The sequence below is a fragment of the Pimephales promelas genome, chromosome 21 (genome assembly GCF_988280905.1).
Source record: "Pimephales promelas chromosome 21, fPimPro1.hap1.1, whole genome shotgun sequence".
NCBI classification, from domain to species: domain Eukaryota; kingdom Metazoa; phylum Chordata; class Actinopteri; order Cypriniformes; family Leuciscidae; genus Pimephales; species Pimephales promelas.
The window spans coordinates 24603257-24624092 of record NC_142789.1 but is presented as its reverse complement, the minus strand read 5'-3'; the positions used below and the strand labels follow the sequence as shown (position 1 = coordinate 24624092).

The window sequence follows — 20836 nt, the reverse complement described above, 5'->3', positions numbered from 1 at the left end:
CAAAGAGATTTTGTATTTATTTCGAAGTTCTTTAAATAGTTGCATGACTTTGGATGGAATGCACGCAAGTGAGTCACGCGCTCGCTCGTATGGCGAGGAAGGGGATCATGGGTACGATGATGGCGAGTCTATTAACAGTTGTGTTTAAGTAGCTCTGACCCGAACCACGGCTCAGAAAATAAATAGATCTCAAATTAGCAAAGGAGACGGGGATGAAATGTGGTGACATTTTAGCCAAATGAATCTCCTTCATCATTATCACAGGGGCTTAATTAGCAATCCCGGCGGAGGGACGAGAGGAATGGAGGATTGCTCATTCCACCTCCATGGCAGCTGAAACCACGATCCCGGAGGTCGGATCATCTGAAGACTCTGCCTAATCTCTCAGATTAATTCATGGAGGCATTTGAGCCCTCGAGAAAATGAGAAGGCAGATATGCGTAACTGCTTCCTGGCCTTGCTGTTTTCCTGTTTTTAGCTGTTGTTTCACCCACCCCCGGTAAGCACCCTTGAGCAGTGCAGGTCTGACTGACACCAGGAAGAACCCGCTCTGGTCTCCGAGTCTCTCCGTATCAATGCCATGACTACTAATGCCTTCATAACCGAGGAACATCTGCCAAGTAACATAGAGAAACCTGTGAGGAATGATCTATCATTCACCACCTTCACCTTTTTTAGAATTAATTCAGTAGTGATTGCTTAAAGACTGCATGTGAAGTACAGATGTGCAGATCATCTAAATGCAAGGGACAGCATTATCGGTGTGAAATTAACTTTGTGAAAATATACTTTTCTGGCTTAATTATTTTAGATACAATCGTAACACTTTCAAATAAGATTATATATATATATATATATATATATATAAATGTATATGTATATATATATATGTGTGTGTACTGTATATATGATATATAGCCTATATACTTTTGAACCGCACTATATGCTAATACATTAAGTTAAGTCATCAATGTGTATTATCATACAGTGCAGTTCAAAAGTACAGTATATAGGCTATATATCATATATACATATACTATTAGCTATACTATGTTTACTACTTAATTTTAAAAAGTATTGTTAATATATGAACAATTTAAACCTTACTCTAAAGTTCATATTCATGGAACAATGTAATGAAATAAACAAATTGGCTTCCAAGGCAATAAACAAACGGGCTTCCAGGGCCATAATGTCACGTTTAATGATCTAAAACTAATTCAAGTGAGTAGACCAAACTGATTTGTTGTCTGCAGTGCTTATTTCTTTGAGTTATATGTTGAATAAAATAGAAACAATTGATACATAAATTAACTCACTCCTTTCAACTGCTCCTTCAGACGCCATTTTTATTCTTTCCATCAAACGCCGAATCACACACACACACGAATGTGGAATATAACAAGCAGTGAAAGATACACCTGTGCTCCCTTCAAAAATCAGCCAGATGAAGGTATGCTAGATGACAGGATGTGACATAAACATTGCATCCAGACCTGCTTTGTTGCCATCTCCAAATACTGTCTTGAAGACAAGACAGCCTTTTTACAGCACACATGAAATGATATTGGATTGTTTATTGGGTAGTGGCACTTTTTCTTATTCATTAATTGAGAGCTCAACCAATATCTGAACATGTACTTGACTGATAGCATTTCAAATTAAGGGGGCGTTTGAAAACGAGGTTTTGTTTTTAAAAAGACAATTCTGAAATTCAGAAATCTTCAAGGCTAAAACACTGGCATGAGAAAGCTCATTTAAGAAATGGTCTATATGAATCTTGTTGATATTTAATATGACTATGTCATATGGTGGACGGACTATTAAAGGGATAGTTCACCCAAAAATGAAAATTCGGTCATGTTTCATTTTTGGATGAACGGTCTCTTTAAAGCAAAACTTGTCTGGTTAATCTATTCAATATAAAGACCACTGAATGATATATATCAAAAGTTAAACAAAAAGCATTGGTTATTAGAGGATTCATCTCTTACATTCTCAATTCCAGTTATTAACGTAAGGTGACGTGTGGGCGAGTAAAAATGTGTAGATGTCATTGTGCCAACTGCCATTAGACTTTTTAATGTTGAGACATGGATATGAGTAGGTGTGGATGTGGATGCATATTTCTAAATCTACACATTGGGATTTTATATTGTTTTTAAATACATATATTGTTATTTTGTGTTGTTGTCTTTTTGTGTGATGTATCGTGAAGCCAAAGACACATTTCCCCTTGTGGACAATAAAGGAACTACATTAAAACTAAACTAGTTTAATGTTCAAAATCCTTTATGGTAAAAATAAATGCTGGATTTATTGGGTATATTATCCCTATATTAAGTTATTCCACTGTTCAGTTGTAGATTGAGATGGAGCTTTTGGGAGTAACATTGCAAACACATATAATCACACATTTTAGCATTGATTCACGTTTTAAAGCTTTCATTTTGTGGTCTGTGTCCTGCTGAAAGTGTTCCCCTTGACTTAAGTGAGCGACAACTCTTGCTTTCTGAAGTACGGCCAAGATGAGAACAGAGTAAATTCAAGTTTGATAGGATAACAGGGTCGTTATGTGAGATAATAAAACCATAACCTGCAGCTAATGACGGCAGTGACTTTGATGAGGTCATTCTTGCTAATTTGGGTCAATGTGTGTGATGTGCATATCTGCTGTGGAACAGTTTAATTGTGCAGAACAGAAGAAAAAAAGATCAATAATTTACTCTGAATTTATAAATAATGAAACAAAAGTTAAGCAGTGTCCAAAGAAGGTTCAACTTCACTTCAACTTTAGTCAGAAAATGTGTTAAATCCAGAGGAGCAGCAACCATTACAATATTCCCACTTTTTGTACTAAATGCGTTGTGAAATATTAATAAGTATATTTATTTACAATTTGCTTTCTTCCTTCATTTACAAATTTATTTAAAATATTCTATTTTATTTGTAGTTATTTATTTGATTTTTAGTTTTTTTAAATATAAGGACAATATATTGTTATTATGACAACATGTTTTTTACATTGCTTTAACTCATCAAAATAAGTTAAGCAATTTTTAACTTTATATATATAATATTTTAAGAAAAAATATATATATATATAATATTTAAAAAATTAAAATTCTCTAGAATTATTTTATATTATTATTCTATTATATATTTAGATACATATTTTGTTTTCTACCCACTACACCTTTAAATTTAAAATAATTCTTGTTTTTGTAAAGATGTTTTCTAGGTTTTAGTTTTTAAAATACAATAAGAAAATGTTTTGTTATATTTTAAAGATTTTATTATTTAATAATTATTATGCCATATTTATTATATTAGGCTATAAATGTTTTCCTTCTCCATATCTATAATAAATAAAAGTATTTCTAGTTTTTGAAAAGTTGTTTTTGTAATATTATATTATATTATATTATATTATATTATATTATATTATATTTTTCCTGTTGTTTGGTGTAGTTTCCTTAACTCTGTCATGCTTGTATTTCCAGACTGTTAAATAATCAATTATATAAAAAAGCCGTCGCAAGGAGTGTACATTTAGGCTGTTTTCATTGTGATCTGCACTATTGTTTTTCAGTTTTAACAAGCAGGGCAAATTCTGTTGCACCCATGAAGCATCGAACGAAGTGATTCTGATTCAAATTTCTACAATGAGACGCTAAACAGTTCTGTGTAACGGCATTGTGGATCTCTCGTGTAAGAGACGGTCTCAGTGTGCAGGTAAACAGACAAACACACTCCCACACCCATCGTTTATGCTTAATATCCACCTGCTCATGCACGCACTGACATTAATTTCATCATCATACACAATGTGCCAATCAAGAACCCATTGTCTCCTCTCATTGATGCGAGCTGCAAGCAAACAAGCATTGTTTTAGTCTATCATCTCTAAACAGATGATTGTGCTCCTATCACTCACAGTGTGTGTGGCTGCAGATGGTGTCAACTAACACACAAGAGGAAGAGAGCACCATTAGCATCGTTATTTTGAGACTTATCCTCCACATGTCAATCAACACTCCAATTACAAACTGCTCCCAATACCTCTCATCTGTCAGACATATCTGATTGGCTTATTTGCTTGGGTGCTGATTCTTCAAAAGCTCAAAGAGCAAACCCTGACTGAATGTCATATCTAAATTTACGCACTGTGTCACAGGTTTATTTTTTGAGTGTGCCCTGTCAACAAGTTTGGCGTTTAATTAAAAAGTGTGAAATATTTTAACTTCATTAAAAGACAGCGGGTGCATATTTATTGGTTTGTGATGAGTACTCCACACTTTTTTTTTTTTTAATATTTAGAAGGTTTTTTATGATTTAGCTACTGAAACAACTGTTTGGCTTCATTAAAGCTATGATTCTTGTATTCCCAGAGACCGTGACACACATGATGCTTTTGAAATCATTCAAATATGCTGATTTGGTGCCCAAGAAACATGTTATTATCAAAGATGAAAACAACTGTGATGCTTATTTATAAAAAAAAATATTAAAAAAAATTAGGATTCTTTGATGAATAAAACTGCCTCTTATTTAATTGAATAATTTGAGTCCATCATTGCTGGATTATTATAGATAATTTTTCACTGCCCGAATGACTTTTGAAGGGTATGTATGTGCTTTTATTTTATTTTTTAACATTAATTTGTATACTCAGATTATAGTGACAATGTCCGTGAAACTTCAATAAGGACCAAATATAAAATCACCATTAAATACATTTCATGGTGCTTTAAGGTGTTTTTATTTATTTTTGGCTCTTTTATGGTAACTATCTTGTTTTGAAGACTTCTACATCAAATTTCTGGGAAAATGAACACCAAATGCCTTAGGAACACCATGAGGGTAAATAATGATGTATTTTTCTTGTATTCCTTGAATATGTTCTTTAGATGTGCTGTACAGATCGATCAGGCTTGTGAACATGGAAACGGTTGTTTACAGATATTTCTGTTTATATGACAGACGATCCTTTCACCATCTCTTCCAGAATAGAGACATAACCCATATTGAATTTGTGCCAGCCACAAGTGGCTTATTAACTGCGAATATCCATCAGTAGAGTCAATACAGCTGTGAATGTTTAATTACATTTCAGCCAGAGAGAAGTGTGATCTATAATTTCACACTAGCACAAATTAAGACGTTCATCCACGGCCAATCCGCCACGGTATGTTCCGTGTTGGGATTTTTTTTTTTTGCATTGGGAAATCCATTTCACTTTAAAAACCTCATTTGAGCTACAGCTATGATTATGTTGAATGGCTTCCTCTCCTTCTGTTTCTCCCCCAGTTGGTCTGTTCATAGAGTTTAATGTTCAACTCCCGGTTTAGCTTGGTTTGCTCTGAGAGCGATGTCTCTGTTAGCAGAGCCGCCGCGTTTGTCGACCTTGGCCTTCGGAGAGAAATTGCAAATGCCAAGGAAATACTTCCTCATTAGTTTTACCCTTAGCCTACAGCCTTCACGGCGGGAGACATGATATAATCAGAGTCTTTGCGAGGCTCGGCTTGTCTAGCCTTTCTGTATACAGCCATAGTCCACCTTCAAAAGCAATTTCCCTTATTTATGGGGTTTTCACCGAGTGGTCCACAAAGAATCAAGCTCGGAAAGGGGAGAGAATCCCTATTAAATTGCCTGACGTGGGGGAAGCCCATGTAAAACACTCTTTATAGCTCTAAAAGCAAACGTAAATGGGGGCCCATGCCGTGTGAGAGGCCATTAAAGGAGTAGTTCACTTTTCAAAAAACGTTTGCTGATAATTTACTCACCCCCATGTCATCCAAGATGTCCATGTCTTTCTTTCTTTAGTCGAAAAGAAATTCAGGTTTTTGATGGAAACATTCCAGGATTTTCTCCATATAATGGACTTTACTGGGAACCAAACGGTTCAAGGTTCAAAAGTCACTTTCAGTGCAAACTGCAAACTGTTCAAAGGGCTTTAAACGATTCCAGACGATGAATAAGGATCTTATCAAGCAAAACGATCGCTCATTTAATAAATAAATGACAAAGTTTAAGTTTTATAAGCTCAAATGCTCGCCTTGCTCCGTTCTGTGACGCACGTTCATCAAAATGGAAAAATCTTTTTCCGAGTCAATTCGTTTGTCGTTTCGTTCGTTGAATGAACCAAATGACTCAGAAAAAGATTCGTCCATTTTGATGAACGAGTGTTCGAACAGGAGTCACAAACGTGCGTCACAGAACAGAGCAAGGCGAGCATTTGAGCTTATAAAACTTAAAACTTTTTTTTTTTTTTTAAATGAGTGATTGTTTCGCTTGATAAGACCCTTATTCATCGTCTGGAATCGTTTAAAGCCCTTTGAACAGTTTGCACTGAAAGTGACTTTTGGACCTTGAACCGTTTGGTTCCCAGTAAAATGCATTATATGGAGAAAATCCTGGAATGTTTTCATCAAAAACCTTAATTTCTTTTCGACTGAAGAAAGAAAGACATGGATATCATGGATGACTTGGGGGTGAGAAAATTATCAGCAATTTTTTTTTTTCAAAAGTGAATTACTCCTTTAAGATTGAAGAATGAAATCAAAACAAGCGTTTTTATTATTAGTCTGTTATTCCATGTGCACGACTGTAACTCATTACACTCGTGGCGTGAGATGGTGTTTCACTATCCATCTTTATGTATCAAACTTGTAATCAATGCCGTGGTTTGCCGTTTGTCCTGCCGGCACAGGCACCATACACAATGCACAACTCATCCGTCCTGATATCAAATATTGTTGATGTCATAGTTGGTTACAGACATTACCACTCAGCTCCGTGTTTCTGATGCAAATGCTGTTTAACGGGCCCTGCAGAGCAGGACAACAGCCTGAATAGGAAAACGCTGCATGATGCAGTATTGTATTTTATGGCTCTTCTTTGTGTTCATCTGAACGTTATCATATGCACTCTCAGCAGTCCTTGTTTTCATTTTCCATGTAAAGGATCCATCGATAGAATTTTATTTTAAAATCACATCGCTGCTTACACTAAGGACGCTTTCCTGCATTGATTCAGAGTGAGAGGGGTAAGAATATCCCCCTCCTTCCTGGCCCATTAAATTCCCTTAATATGTCTGCATGATATTGATTTCATATGAACCCCCACTTTGATGTTTGCAATTTCAGAGTCATATTTCAGTCCGGCACACGCCGACCGACCTCTCTTTGTCGATTGCTTTGTCTTGACTGTACTTAAAGATACGATTCAATACGGCATTTTCAGAATCAATGTCGATGTCTTGTTTGATGCAATTAAGTGTAATTTCCAAGCAATTTTAGTATGTTTCTAGGCCTGCACATTAGTGTGATTCATTTACACAACAAAGTATTAGTTATGCTCTTTAACAGCTTGAATACTATAATTAATTGATGAATCCAATGAATCAACAGATAATTAATTTGATTTCAAAAATATGTAGCCTGTATACAAACACTAGCATAAAAGCCATGTTCTATTTAGGATGTTCTTTCATGTTGCTTGCGCAGATGAACAACTTTTGCATTGGCGTTATGTACCGCCATAGATCCGTGGGAGGTCTCCGCTGAGCTGCATGGGAGATATATATATTTTCTCTGCTTTCTCAGAAGCCCCATTCCCACAGAGCATAAAGTAAAACTCGGTGACAGGCTGTGCGATTAAAAAAACATCTGCACACTGTCATTCAGTCCTGTATTAAAGTTTTATAGAAAGTAAAACTAAAGTGTCAAAGTACGGATTCCGAACAATGCCAAAGTTTTTGAATGGAAAAACTCAAGAGTGATATAATGAAACCGGAAACTCGGGATCTACCCATGGGAATTTCATGAGAAATGGTTGACGTTCAACATGACATTCATTAGTAATTCTTTAGATTAGATTCACGGAATATGAGGTTGTTTGACTGTTGCACAATTTTTATATTTGCAGATGTTTTATATCTTGTGGCTTTATTGCACTTGGGTTATATGTTGTAGCTCTGTGTTTGCTGAACCTTTACGACCATAAACATTTTATGCGTGTAGAGACATGAACCTTGTACAATGAACCCTGAGATATTTGTTAAAATATGCCATTCTGTTCTATTTTAAGCTCTTTTATGAGCCAAATGTCTTCTCTCCTGTTTTCAACAGTTTTTAGTTTTGCAATTCGTTTTTTTTTGCGCAGAAACACAAACTTTTTACTTTATGAAGTTCAACACCTTTCCTTCACAGATCATATCGATGGCCAGACAGTATTAACCTGATTAATGGTGTTATCATTGGACCGATATGGGATTTTCAGGGCCGATGCCGATTATTACAGATCAAATAGACCGATAACCGATATTTTGAACCGATTCTAACCGCGTTAGAGCCAAATATAGCGCACTTCAAAATAAAATTATTTTATCGGCAAATCGGTTTTGAAAATGGTCGATACCGATAACCATAAAAATGCTTAATATTGGCGCCGATAATCGGTCGACCCCTACATTGGACCTGGTGTGTCTAAGATATGGATGTGTGGTTAATAAGTGCAGACGGTTTTTCATGTTTTTGGAGAAAATTGTTGTATGGTCTTGTAAGGATTGTAATGTCAGTCAATGGATAGAAATAATACATTAATTAAAGTAAAGCTAAGGTTTATATATGTGTGTGTGTGTGTGTGTGTGGACTTGGGTACATGTTGTATTAACCTTTATGCTGCACACTTTAAAAAAAAAATCGTTTTTTAATTCATACTGAAATTACATTCAGGAAAAGTTTCATTGAGAATCATTGCATAATTTTAATAGCTTAGCAAAATAAAACCTCTTATTCCCATTATCAATCATGCATCTTACACATTTGATCTGTTTGGAGCTCTGCATAACAAAGCTCTATTTTTAAGTCTAGTTGGCGGTGTACGTTTACAGTCTTATTTTTGTCTCACCGTAAGGAATTATATTTTTGTATTGATACAGTATTGTTTACTGAAACAGTCTTAGTCCACTGAATGCATGCTCAGGAGGAAAAATGCAAAGATGCAAACCTCAAGGTCAGTTAAACTGCTTAACTGTTATGGTCAGATGAGCATATGACCACTCCAGGGTATATGGCATCTCGAAGACTTTTTGCCTGAGCTGGCCGACTGGGAGGCATGACCCCTAGGAAATGAATTTTAAAAGTCGTCCATTCTCCCAGAGTCATTTGCAGGACTTGCCTGAGGTCTTTGGTGTCACTGAAGAGGATCGTTCTGCCATCTATGAAATTTTTCCTTACTGTTTCAAGGTATTTCTCTGGGAGGCTTAGTTTTGACAGCTAAAAAAGAAACAAATCCACATATTTATATATAAAAAAAACATATCATTTGAAAAACAGTAAAATATATCAGCATACATACAGTACATATGTTAGGGTTCAGTAAAATTTTCTTTTAAAGCAATTAATCTTTTTTTTTCTTTCTATAAAATAAATGTCTTGGTGAGTAGAAGAGACTTTCATTAAACAAATATTTAAAAATAAAATCACCAACCCCAAACTTTTGCTTTTGTATATATATGCTGTATATAGTCACCTTGGAATTATCAGGTTCTATCTGACATTTTTTTTTCTTCATATTCTTATTTTATTCTGTGTCAACTTATTTTTTTAAAGTTGTGCAAGGTTCTATCTGAAGCTCTATTTGAAGCTCAATATCTCAAAACCGCTCTGAATACTCATACAACCTTACAATTTCAAGGTAGTGATATACAGTGTATATATATATATATATATATATATATATATATATATACATATATGTAAAGAGTGTTATGTTGAAACTAACTGCTGCTTTGACTTTTTTCATACAAACCTCTTGACAAATATCATCAGTTTTCATGTTCACTACAGTTTGTGATGAGAGGGACTGGAAAGCATTTCTCCCCGCTATCTTCAGTCTGCGGCTTCCACGAACCCTGGCCAGCTCGTTCTTGATCGAGTAATTTAAGTTCACTGTGTAAAGCTGAAACATTTCCAACTCCCCTACAGTGAACTGGAAGTCTTTCCTAAGGAAAACCTCAAACAGCTCAGGGTCTCCATCTCTTTCTAGAAAGTTCTCCACCTCATTTCCAATGATGCAGAGTTCCAGACTATTGTAATTGAACACGTCCCATATCGTCTTGGTCTTATCAGCAGCACAGAATGATCCATTTATCTCTTTACTCTGTTGGTCATCTTCAACACATTGAATAATCCAACTTAATCTGCAAGGCCAGCGGTCCACCAAAACCACCCAAGCTGCTATCTTCTCTGGAGGTAGAGGCTCCAATTTTTGGGTCTCCATAATCAAAATGGTTACTTGAATTGAGTTAATCACTCGTCTCATGGACATGGTGTTTCCAGATATATATGATTGAAGTTTGCTTTTTTGTCTTGAGAAGATGCAAGAAAACGCAGACTCGATTAAGCTATCCACTTCATTTAGATTAAGTTCTGTTGCAGCAAAGGTTTTAGAGTTTTCCTTGTTTGCAATCAAAGGGGTGACTTGTTCTTCAGTCTCACTGCACTTTACACGATACTCATCTTCTACAGTGAACGATGTCAAAGGACTTGAAGTAGATGCAGCACTCCCCTCAAGAGGAATGTCTTCAGAGATCTCAGACTGACCACGGACAATGTTTTCAAAGACGCTGGACTTTGATGCGTCAGATAGTGGAGGTACGGTGAAGGGCAGTGTGATTATACGATCTAGAAAGTCATATGCAGAGTCTCTTTTGTCTACACAATTTTCTGCCTGTTCGACCTGCCTCACCAGGACTTCTGGATCAACAGCAAGCACAGAAATGAAGGGACTCTCTTCATCAGATAGGAGAATGTTGATGGCATCCAAAACACCGACAATTTTCTTCGGTGTGCAACGATCCAAGTTGGTGATCTCCAACACCACCCTGATCCTCCTCCTTTCGAAGACCTCCATGAAGTAAATGAAGCAGCACAGCAGTCTCATCTCCTTACGAACTTCATGCATTAGTCCCAGCTGCTGACTTACCTTCTTGTTGTCCAGCCCTTGTCTAATTTTAAGGTCTTGGTTGAAGATGAGATTCTTCAACAACAAAAATATGAATCGTAGAGCTCCAACTGCAGGAACACCAAGTACAGCGATGGCAAAACCTTCCAGTACACCAGACCCACTTGTCGACTCAACTTCTTCTCCTTCATTGTAGTCCTTCAGATCTGGAAATCCATATATAATGAGAGGAACCAGAATAAGGAGTGAACCAATGAATCCCATGAGTATTAGTACCCAAAAGGGGATGCAGGCCAACTTTTTGGACCTCCAGTTCTTTGGAATATCCTCAATCTTCTTCTTTCTTGCATCTTTCTCTGGGTCGTGTTGGGCGATCCGGAAAAGTCCCAGCTGGAGCTTACCAAAGCTGTTTTGAAGAGCCTTGCACAACTGCATCACCAGTCCAGCCCAGAGCAGGTCACTGCCTGCAAAATGCCACGCGCTGAACCTCACGAACAGATAACGAATGTTCTTCATGTTCTGGTTCTGCTCCGTCCACACGGGCCGATAAAAGAGGAGCCGCAAGATCAGAGAAAGCAGATCAGAAACGGACGGTGTAATTGAGCGAGGCTTTGGTTCCTTAGTGTTCTTTTCTCTTCTTTTAGCCTCTTGATCCATATGCACTGCAAATGGGCAATAAGGAAGCAAACACATTAAAATCTCCAAGACATCTGGGAGGATTTGTAGGATCAAATATTTTAAGTTGTTTGAAAAAAGTGTACACACTTACCCTCGATGTTCTTAAGAACCATGTTGATCCTGTTGTGACATTCTGAATACAGACCCACCGTCACGGGAGAAGAAACCTTTGTGAGGGTTTTTGATAATGCATACGCATACACATTATCAGAGGGAATATCCATCACTAGAAAAGAAACAAAGCATTTTCAACTCTAAATTTGAGGTTTCATAACACATATCGGGCCCTATTTTAACGATCTGAAATCTCAAGCGCAAAGCGCTAGTAACTTTGTGGGCGGGTCTTTGGCGCTGTTGCTATTTTACTGGCGGGATAAAAGACTCTTCCACCCGACGCAAGTTTAAAAGGTTTTGGTCTGAAATAGCTTCATTAGTGCAAGTTCATTTGCGCTAATGAAGCTATTAATGAGCGCAAGTTCATTTCCTAGTTTACCGACGTGCGTCTGTGGAGGGAAAAGCCCACTTTGCGTGGGTGCAAAATAGGAATGATACATGCGTCAGTGTACAAAGTCATTTGCGCCGGGTGCAAGATAGGGCCCTTAATGTGTTATCTCTACTAAACCACAATGATTTATGCCTTTACTACACTACAAGGAATAATTTACACATAACCTATTTTTTGGCTATTTGATTTCAGGGTGAGGTCTACCAATTCATCAATTTGTTTTCAATCATGAGCAGCATAATGTTGACACACATGGGTGAAGCAGGTCACATAAATGTAGATAAGTGCAATTTATACATACAATGCGATAAATGTGCAGAAGACAATTTTTTATGTTTTTATCTGAAAGGGCAAAGTCCCTGTTTCATTCAAACAAAGAGAGAATAATGGATTAAATGTTAATAAAAGGTGGAGTTATACAGCTGAATGTGAAGTATTACTAGCATATTGCTGTAACTATTGATTTTTCTATCTTTATTCAACAACTTTTTTTGTTTGTCTAGTTTCTTGAGTTCTTGAACTCAAGAATTCTCAAGTGTACTTGAATATTGAGGTTACAATTCCTTTTGGATTATGTATTACGTACCCTTTTCGATTGCCATCTGTCCTGTGTTTTTACGTCTTTAGAAAACCCCAAATCTAGTTTTGTTCACCAGTGTTTCTGGAAATGAAACCAAAATAGAGAACAATTACATTGTAAAAAAATACAAACGCATAAATGTTGATGTGCATGAACACTAATTTCTTAATCTCTTTTCTGAATTTCTGAAACATATACTATGAAGCAATGCATTTCTTTCATTTAATTGAGCAAGGCAATGTCTTCCCAGAAAGGAAAAAAGCATACCAGATAATATGGCAAAAGCTTACCAATCTACATGCTGACAGCAACGTATTAAATTGGAATGTATATAAAACATATCCCTTTAACAGTTTGTGTTGCACTTTTGAAATGAAGCCATCATGCAAAGCTATTTGAATCTCTTACTATGAAAAATATGATAATGAGGAACAGAATGTCTCACCTTCACCCAGCAGAATTAACAAGCAATCCTCCAGGCACTGTTTACAGCAAAATTGCTAGTAGACTAATGTCATTCTACATTTTCAGAGATATTTCATGTAGACAGAGGAAGAAGGCTTTTGTTTCACCATATGCAGTAGAGTAGAGAGAAAGTGGAAGAGCGTGTTTGCTGGTGTGTAAACATTAACTGAGAAGGAATAAACTTTGGGATAGTTGTAGTTGAACTTTGGACCAAATCTTAAACCTGACTCTGTATTTCATTGATAACTCCAATATAATTTATAACTGAAATATATGTGTTTATTGCTACAGTTATTAGTGACACAGTCATGTAAGTTTACTTAGAAAAAAACACTATTGTGCAAAGCAGCAGAACTGGCACTATTTATTTTCTGTTGAACTTCGATCTACATGTTACGTGAAAAATTGTCATCTGCATTAATATTTTTACTGCATTTTAATTCTATAATTTTATATTGAATATTATTCTTATTATTCGCCGCGTGTATAATAGGACCCCTGGACAGTCCACAAGACTATGGGTGTTCTATTTGTCATTTTAGGTTACAGATGCATTTCATGGCCGATATATGTGCCCTGAATGTACACTTTTGCCAAGCACACAAACGTGGGAGCTCTGGTGCAGACTTCTACCCAACAGTCAAAGTGACATTAAAGGGTTAGTTCACCCAAAAATGAAAATTAAGTCATTAATTACTCACCCCCATGCTGTTCCAACCCCGTAAGACCTTCGTTCATCTTTGGAACACAAATAAAGATATTTTTGATTGAATCTGAGAGCTGGATCAGTCCTACATAGCCTGCCTAAGGGACTGGCTCTTGACGGCCCATAAAGTCATTAAAGAAAAGGTTTAAATATTCCATGTGCCTACAGCGGCTCAATTATAAGTTTATCAAGCGACGAGACTACTTTTTGTGCGAAAAAAATATAAATAACGACTTAATTCGACTATTCTATTACTTCCTTATTGGCACATGCGCGAGAACTGAGACGAGGACGTTCTCCTTCGACTTGTTACCGGCTGCTCACCGCTTAGGAGTATTACCGCCACCTACCGTATAAGATGATGTGCTGATATAGCTGGAAGCGCAAAACTTTCTGTTTACAAGCAGAGGAAGATGCGCGCTGTACATACACTTTTCAATTTGTGTATTTTCCGCACTACAAGGTGCACTTAAAAGCCTTTAATCTTCTCAAAAAACGACAGTGTTCCTTATAATCCGGAGCGCCTTATATATGGATCATCATTTTATACGGTAGGTGGCGGTAAAACTCCTAAGCGGTGAGCAGCCGGTAACAAGAAGTAGACGAAGGAGAAGAACGTCCTCGTCTCAGTTCTCGCGCATGCGCCCATAAGGAAGTAATAGAATAGTCGAATTAAGTCGTTATTTATGTTTTTTTCGCACAAAAAGTAGTTTCGTCGCTTGATAAACTTATAATTGAGCCGCTGTAGGCACATGGAATATTTAAACCTTTTCTTTAATGACTTTTAGACAGTCTATGTAGGACTGATCGAGCTCTCAGATTCAATCAAAAATATCTTTATTTGTGTTCCCGAAGATGAACGAAGGTCTTACGGGGTTGGTACAGCATGGGGGTGAGTAATTAATTACTTAATTTTCATTTTTGGGTGAACTAACCCTTTAAGTCATGAAAGTGTGGACTTTAAAAGGATAGTTCACCCAAAAATTTTAATTCTGTCAGTAATTTGCTCGCAAAACTATTGCATTCCCCCATGAAACTTTCTCAGGGGAGCACAAACATTTTGAGAGCAAACACCAAGTTTCTTCGAGGAAATCATACAGTGATTAACATACATCAAACTGTAATGCTAATGCAATTCCTAAACTCAAATTCTTAATCTCTTTGTTTGTGGAGAGCTGCACTTACAGCTCTGATAATGCATGCCGGCACAGAGTCTAAGCCACAAGTGCCACAGATTTCAGCACGATTACCACATGCTATCTGTGAGCTCTCCCAAACAAAGATATTAAGAATTTGAGTTTAGGAATTGTATTACCATTATAGTTTGATAAATGTTAATCACTGTATGATTTCAACAATTTCAGTTTTATTCTGTTATAAATCTCATTTGCTTCTGTGTATTGTATTTCCTGCACCATGATGCAATAGAACGGAGTAGAATATAACAGCAGAATTTGGCTGTGTTTCTATGAAGGAACATTTTTATGTATTTTTCCTTGAAGGCACATCTGTCATAGTTGTCGAGGATACAAACAGAAGAGGGGTGAATAAAAGCTCAGCACAAACTAAACATGCTATTCCGACTCAAATAGCACAATATAAAGAAAGAAAAAAAGATGCAAGGACTGACAGCTCTGTGGCATTTTTTAAATATAAATAACAATAATACAGTATGTTGTATTTACAGTACATGACAGGTAATTCGAAATTCACAATACCACCTCCTCGGTTGTAATATTTCTAAAACCAAATTCATGTCGAAATTTCGAGGTATTACCATTTTGAAAGCCCTGGTTGCTTTTTATTGGGAGACCGTGTTTAAAAATGCCTCAAGCTAATTCACTGCAGCTCTATTCAGCATGAACTTTATATTGAAAATGCTTGAATGACTGCTACTTTGTCAGGAGCTAATAACAGTTGGCTGTGCTTTCATGACTCTTTCAAAGTCAAACCTTTTCATTGGAGGTGCTGGATTTCCCTTTGTAGAGAGTGTGGGATTCTGTACATCTCTGTAAATAGATTTCCTAAATTAGATTCCCTAGGCTAAATTAAGTGTGCTAATTGGAAGTACAGCACCTCCCAAATGTTTCCCTTAGGATTAATTACAATTGCAGAGACAATCTATCCTGCCCGTTTTCTGCTGCGTAAGATACGGAGGATGTTCCCTGAATGAATGGGTCATTGTATTTCCTCGTATGCATTTCAGGAGCAGCGGTTTTCTGTGAATGCGTTTGGAGCTGTTCATTGCTCTTAGAAATAAAAACGAATAAATAAAGAATCGCATGAATGAATGAATGACTGAAAAAAAAAAAAAGAAGCTCGAGTCCAGGAGCACATTATTATTCATCAAAGAAAGTCATGCCAGAGGGGGGCTGCTCATATTGGACTTTTGTTTAAAAAAAATAAGTCTCTTTACACGCTTTAGGTTTTAATCATAGGTTTACCACAATCTAGATCACTCTGAAATAAGCCCATCCATCATCTAAGACAATCAGATTGCTGTTTCCATCATAGCTTTCCTCAGTAATTGCCACAATATTACAAAATTAAGGCTTTACGACTCTTTATTCTGCCTCGTTCTGCCTCGTGACTCTCAATTACAGCTTGAAATGAGACGTTATGACTTAAATAATGTTTTTATTCTTTTCTTGAATGATTCTTTTCCTGGTTTCCACACTTTTACGGTGTTACATTTTCAACATTGCAGATGTTGCACGCCAAAGTGGGATAAATGGGAATGCATTTAAAAGAGAAGGCTGTCTGGATGTATTGTAATATTGGTACACCTGGTGTGATCTGTGATGTATGGACCCTGGATTCCACTTCCAGATTCATTACTGAGGGTATCATCTGAATATGCTGTAGAAACAGTACTTTTATAGACACTAGCACTGCAACGCAAGGTTATATTCCTTTAAAATTATACCTCATTAGCATTGCATATTCAATAAATGAACAAAAGTTTGTATCTACTAATGTGACAGTGTCTGCTTGCAAATGCCAACTTGTCTTGAACTTCATTTTTTTAGTATTCCAGAGGCAACTTGCACAGATTCTTGGTTTTGCTGTATTGCTGCATTTTAGCTGAGTACTGTTTTATATTTTATTGTATTGTTTAAAAGCTGTGCACCAGACGGTCGGGTTAGTTTTTTTGCGGTGTGTTCCACACATCAGCTCTAGTCAGACTCACTTCTGTGATGGGAGTTTGTCTGATTCAGCATATTGAATCAGCATTGGCCGTCGGTAAGAGAGAGATGGCTCTGATTGGCTAATGGCTAGACAGTTTAGAGAATGAATCAGTGCAGGAGGAATAAAAGCGCAAGTGATGAAAGTAAGCAAAGAAGCCAAGTTGTGTAAGTGTTCTCATTTTACGTCATCTTCACGTAAATTCGTTTAAATTACGTCATTCTAGCACGTAAATATTTTTATGACAACATGAGCTGCCTGAAATGAAATTGATAAGCATGATTGATATTACGGTTTATAACGGTTTGCATATCTAGTTTTGGGTTTCTCTTTTTGAATAGAATATAATAGGCTTACCTGCTGATATACAGTTATTTCCTTAGTCGTAGGCACAGAAAGCACATGCTACTGGCAGTTGCTTGTAGTCCTATTGTATGGTGTCCAGGGGAGCTCAACAAACTGCAACTGAAGAAAACACATGGAAATAGAAAAAACACCAGAAAATTAAGAAAACATCCTAATCAGTTTGACAATACATGTGCTGCAAATACTCACATTATTTTTCTAATAATTCAACGGCCTGTCGTCAATTATTCCTTATGTATTATATATGACTTTGCCGAGTCGCTTTCACCCCAAAATGGATGAAGCATTGCAATGGAACGTTCTATTGGCTTACACTTCTTGACAATATACGCTCTTTGGGTCTACACAAGCAGTATCTTTTATAGTCTTTGGCGGTATGGAAGATGGATGTTTGGACAACTAATGAGTAGGCAGAAACTTAATTTGTTTTTATTTATTGTTTAATTAAGAATAACCCGAGCACTTCCACCATCATTTGGAACAAATAAGATTCAATTTGTCCATTAATATTTAAGATTTACTACAGTATATTTCACAGGATACCCAATACCACAGGATAGAGAGAGAGAGAGAGAGAGAGAGAGAGAGAGAGAGAGAGAGAGAGAGAGAGAGAGAGAGAGAGAGAGAGAGAGACGAATATTAGTCATTTAGCCAGTAAAAGGAAATGACTGTTAAGTTTTAAATCACGACTTTATCTGTATGCACTTTGGCGTGATCACAAGGTAGTAAGTACGTAGCCCGGCCCCCCAGTCCCACTTTGTCCAAAAAATTAATTATAACTATCTCGTGGCCTCAAGACAGTAACTCGTGGCCTTGATAGTATCTCGGTCTCAAGACAGTAACTTTTGGCCTCAAGATAGTAACTCATGGTAGTATAGTAATAGTAACAAATATATATATATATATATATATATATATATATATATATGTGTGTGTGTGTGTGTGTGTGTGTGTGTGTGTGTGTGTAGCTTTATTTCTTTTTTTAGATGTTAAAATAATATTTATAGGCCATTGAGGTCACCCAGTCCCCCACATGCTCTAAATAATAGTCTTGTTCATTAGTGTTGTTTTGTGTCTGTTAAAGTTTTGAATGTGCTGCGTCGGTTTTTAAGATATTTATTAGACATAATTACAGGTGATTACGTCACCAGCCCCTGACCTTCCCTACATTCACCCAAATTACTCATCGTCATATATATATATATATATATATATATATTATTTAGCTTATTTGTGCCAGTAAACATTTATTTTGTGCTGCTGCATGTTATAAAAATAATATGTGATGCCTGACAATATTCAAATAATATACATTAAAATAATGTAGGCCTATTGGTCATTCTGAGGTCAGGCCCCCCACGTGCTCCAAATTCACGCAAAATAGTCTCGTTTGTGCCGCTAAAAATATCTTTTCTGTTTTTTTTTTTTTTTTTTTTTTATTTTTTTATCTTCGACACTGAATTATACGAACACGTCACCAGCCACCTCCTCCACACTCACCCTTGACCCGTCAAATTTCATGACCCTAGCCTACTCATCAATATCTGATCAATGTCTTTAATGCTTTATAACATATAAAGGGGAGATGGTGACACTCATCACATGAGTCACTTTATTGAAACATAAAGTGAAAAACATAAAAACATGAACATAACCTGTTCAGTTATGGTGAAATAAAGAGCGGTCACACTTTTCGGTTTGAACATAACTTACCCGTCATATTCTGTGTTCTCAGAGTAATAGTGTCCATTTGTAAGGAAAATGGTTAACAGTAGGCTAATACGTATAAAGATAAGCATAGTATGTCTCAGACAATGAGAATATTGTATACAAAACGAAGCCATCATTAACACAGTCCAGCATTGAGGTACAAGCACAATGTTGACACCAAACGGGTGTCGAGCCTGATTAGGCGGACAATTCTCCCAGACGTCCCCACAAAGTTGTTTTATCACCTGCAGTTACCGTTCGTATAGCCCTTATCAGCTCTGCCGTCGCCATGTTCCCCTTCAACACCTTAAAATCCGTGTTTACCTGTTGCCGAGCCACGCCTTGATGCAGTGATTGACAGGACAGGGCGGTGGCGGGACGGGCCCGGGGCGTGATCGCTTTAGAATGCGCTTTCAAATTGCACATTGGAATTTTGCAACATTCATTGCGGGAGATTTAATGACAATGCAATCGTAAGTGTCTTAACGTGAGTGTAAATGCAATTAAGAAACATAACATTTAAATGATCATTTTGCTACAGTTTTAGCTTGAACATAAACATAGGCCCTATCTACTAAATTCTGTAATACATTGTCAATTTGCATTTTACATTTCAAATTGAATATTGCCCATATGCTTCCATGATGAAGAGTGTATCATTGCTTTGAAATCTGAACTTTCTCTTGGGCAATACATATTCTTTACACAATACTGCCCTCATCTGTATGTACTGTGAAATCAGATTAAGGCTCATTTATATTTGAATGGAAGTTTACACACTTTTTGTAACATTTAAAGTTCCCCAAAACACATACACTTTCTCAAATCTGCTATGAAAGAGTCTGAAATTCCCAAGACTAAAAAAAAAAAAAAAAAAAAAAAATGTCTAAAGAAATATAGAACAAGTGTTACAAGAATTATAATCCAGTAGCAGTGCTGGGTAAAAAAAATGTATTAATAGCTAATTACATCTGTGGTGTAGCTAATTAGATTACTATACAGATTATTCTCTGTTAAACAAGGATATATAGCCTGAATCTGCTCTTCTAATTTATTTAAATAAATAACAGGTTAATAAATAATAAGTTTAGATGTTAGATTTTTTTTAACATAAATTTATTCTTTAGATGTTAAGTTTTGGTGTTAAATCCACAACTAGTGTTTTTATACACAATGTTACAATATTTAATGCAAATAGCCTACATCAGAAGTAACTGTGTTAAATTACAGAAAATTAAGATTAATCCCTAACTTTACTTTTCCAAGCGAAAAGTAATTAAATTACAGTAATGAATTATAGTGCTGTACACCCTACACTGTCCATAGCGGCATCCGAATACTGACCATGTAATAGCCTAATCAATCCTGGTTCTGTGTTTTTGAAGGACGTGGTTAAGCAAATGTCCCCATCGCAAAGTGAATAAATGCTATAGCTTAACATCTGCTGAATTCACTGAAAACCGTGTGTAACATTTGATTTGCATAATTAAAAGCTCAAACTGTCAATCAGAGAGCAATTTATAATCATGCCCGTGACACGATGATGAGATTTTCGCTTAGGCTGACTAATTTTGAATATTAATTCAATGAGCTGCACTGGGTTCATGTTGACAACTAGCGTTCGGCCCATGCGGTCTCAAGCAGCTTGTGAGCAGTGGGAACTGAATGT

The 20836-nt window shown here is 36.5% G+C and overlaps 1 protein-coding gene and 1 long non-coding RNA gene across 5 annotated transcripts in view; one reads left to right on the top strand and one right to left on the bottom strand.

Moving 5' to 3' along the window:
- LOC148970474 (uncharacterized) overlaps positions 1 to 20836 on the top strand; it is an 89836-nt gene that overhangs the window by 56121 nt on the left and 12879 nt on the right. The window lies entirely within an intron of this gene.
- nkpd1 (NTPase, KAP family P-loop domain containing 1) lies at positions 8755 to 19763 on the bottom strand. Of its 4 annotated transcripts, none has more exons than XM_039674155.2 (6): positions 19171 to 19763; positions 17449 to 17556; positions 12741 to 12815; positions 11741 to 11875; positions 9817 to 11633; positions 8755 to 9281 (listed from the first exon to the last, which is right to left on the bottom strand). In XM_039674155.2, exons 3-6 carry the CDS (start codon positions 12754 to 12756, stop codon positions 9033 to 9035), a joined length of 2217 nt encoding a protein of 738 aa, XP_039530089.2. In that variant the 5' UTR covers positions 12757 to 12815; positions 17449 to 17556; positions 19171 to 19763; the 3' UTR covers positions 8755 to 9032. The 4 variants fall into 4 exon arrangements, with proteins under 4 accessions (XP_039530089.2, XP_039530090.2, XP_088981219.1 ...); XM_039674156.2 differs by having other exon boundaries at positions 19413 to 19763; XM_089125093.1 differs by having other exon boundaries at positions 19423 to 19763.

Bases quoted from the DNA above. Each gene is read 5' to 3' on its own strand.
- nkpd1 (XM_039674155.2), bottom strand. The intron at 11,634-11,740 runs GTAAGTGTGTAC...GCCCATTTGCAG, and splicing joins GGTTCTTAAGAACATCGAGG to TGCATATGGATCAAGAGGCT. The intron at 9,282-9,816 runs GTTTGTATGAAA...TTTCTTTTTTAG, and splicing joins CTGATGATATTTGTCAAGAG to CTGTCAAAACTAAGCCTCCC.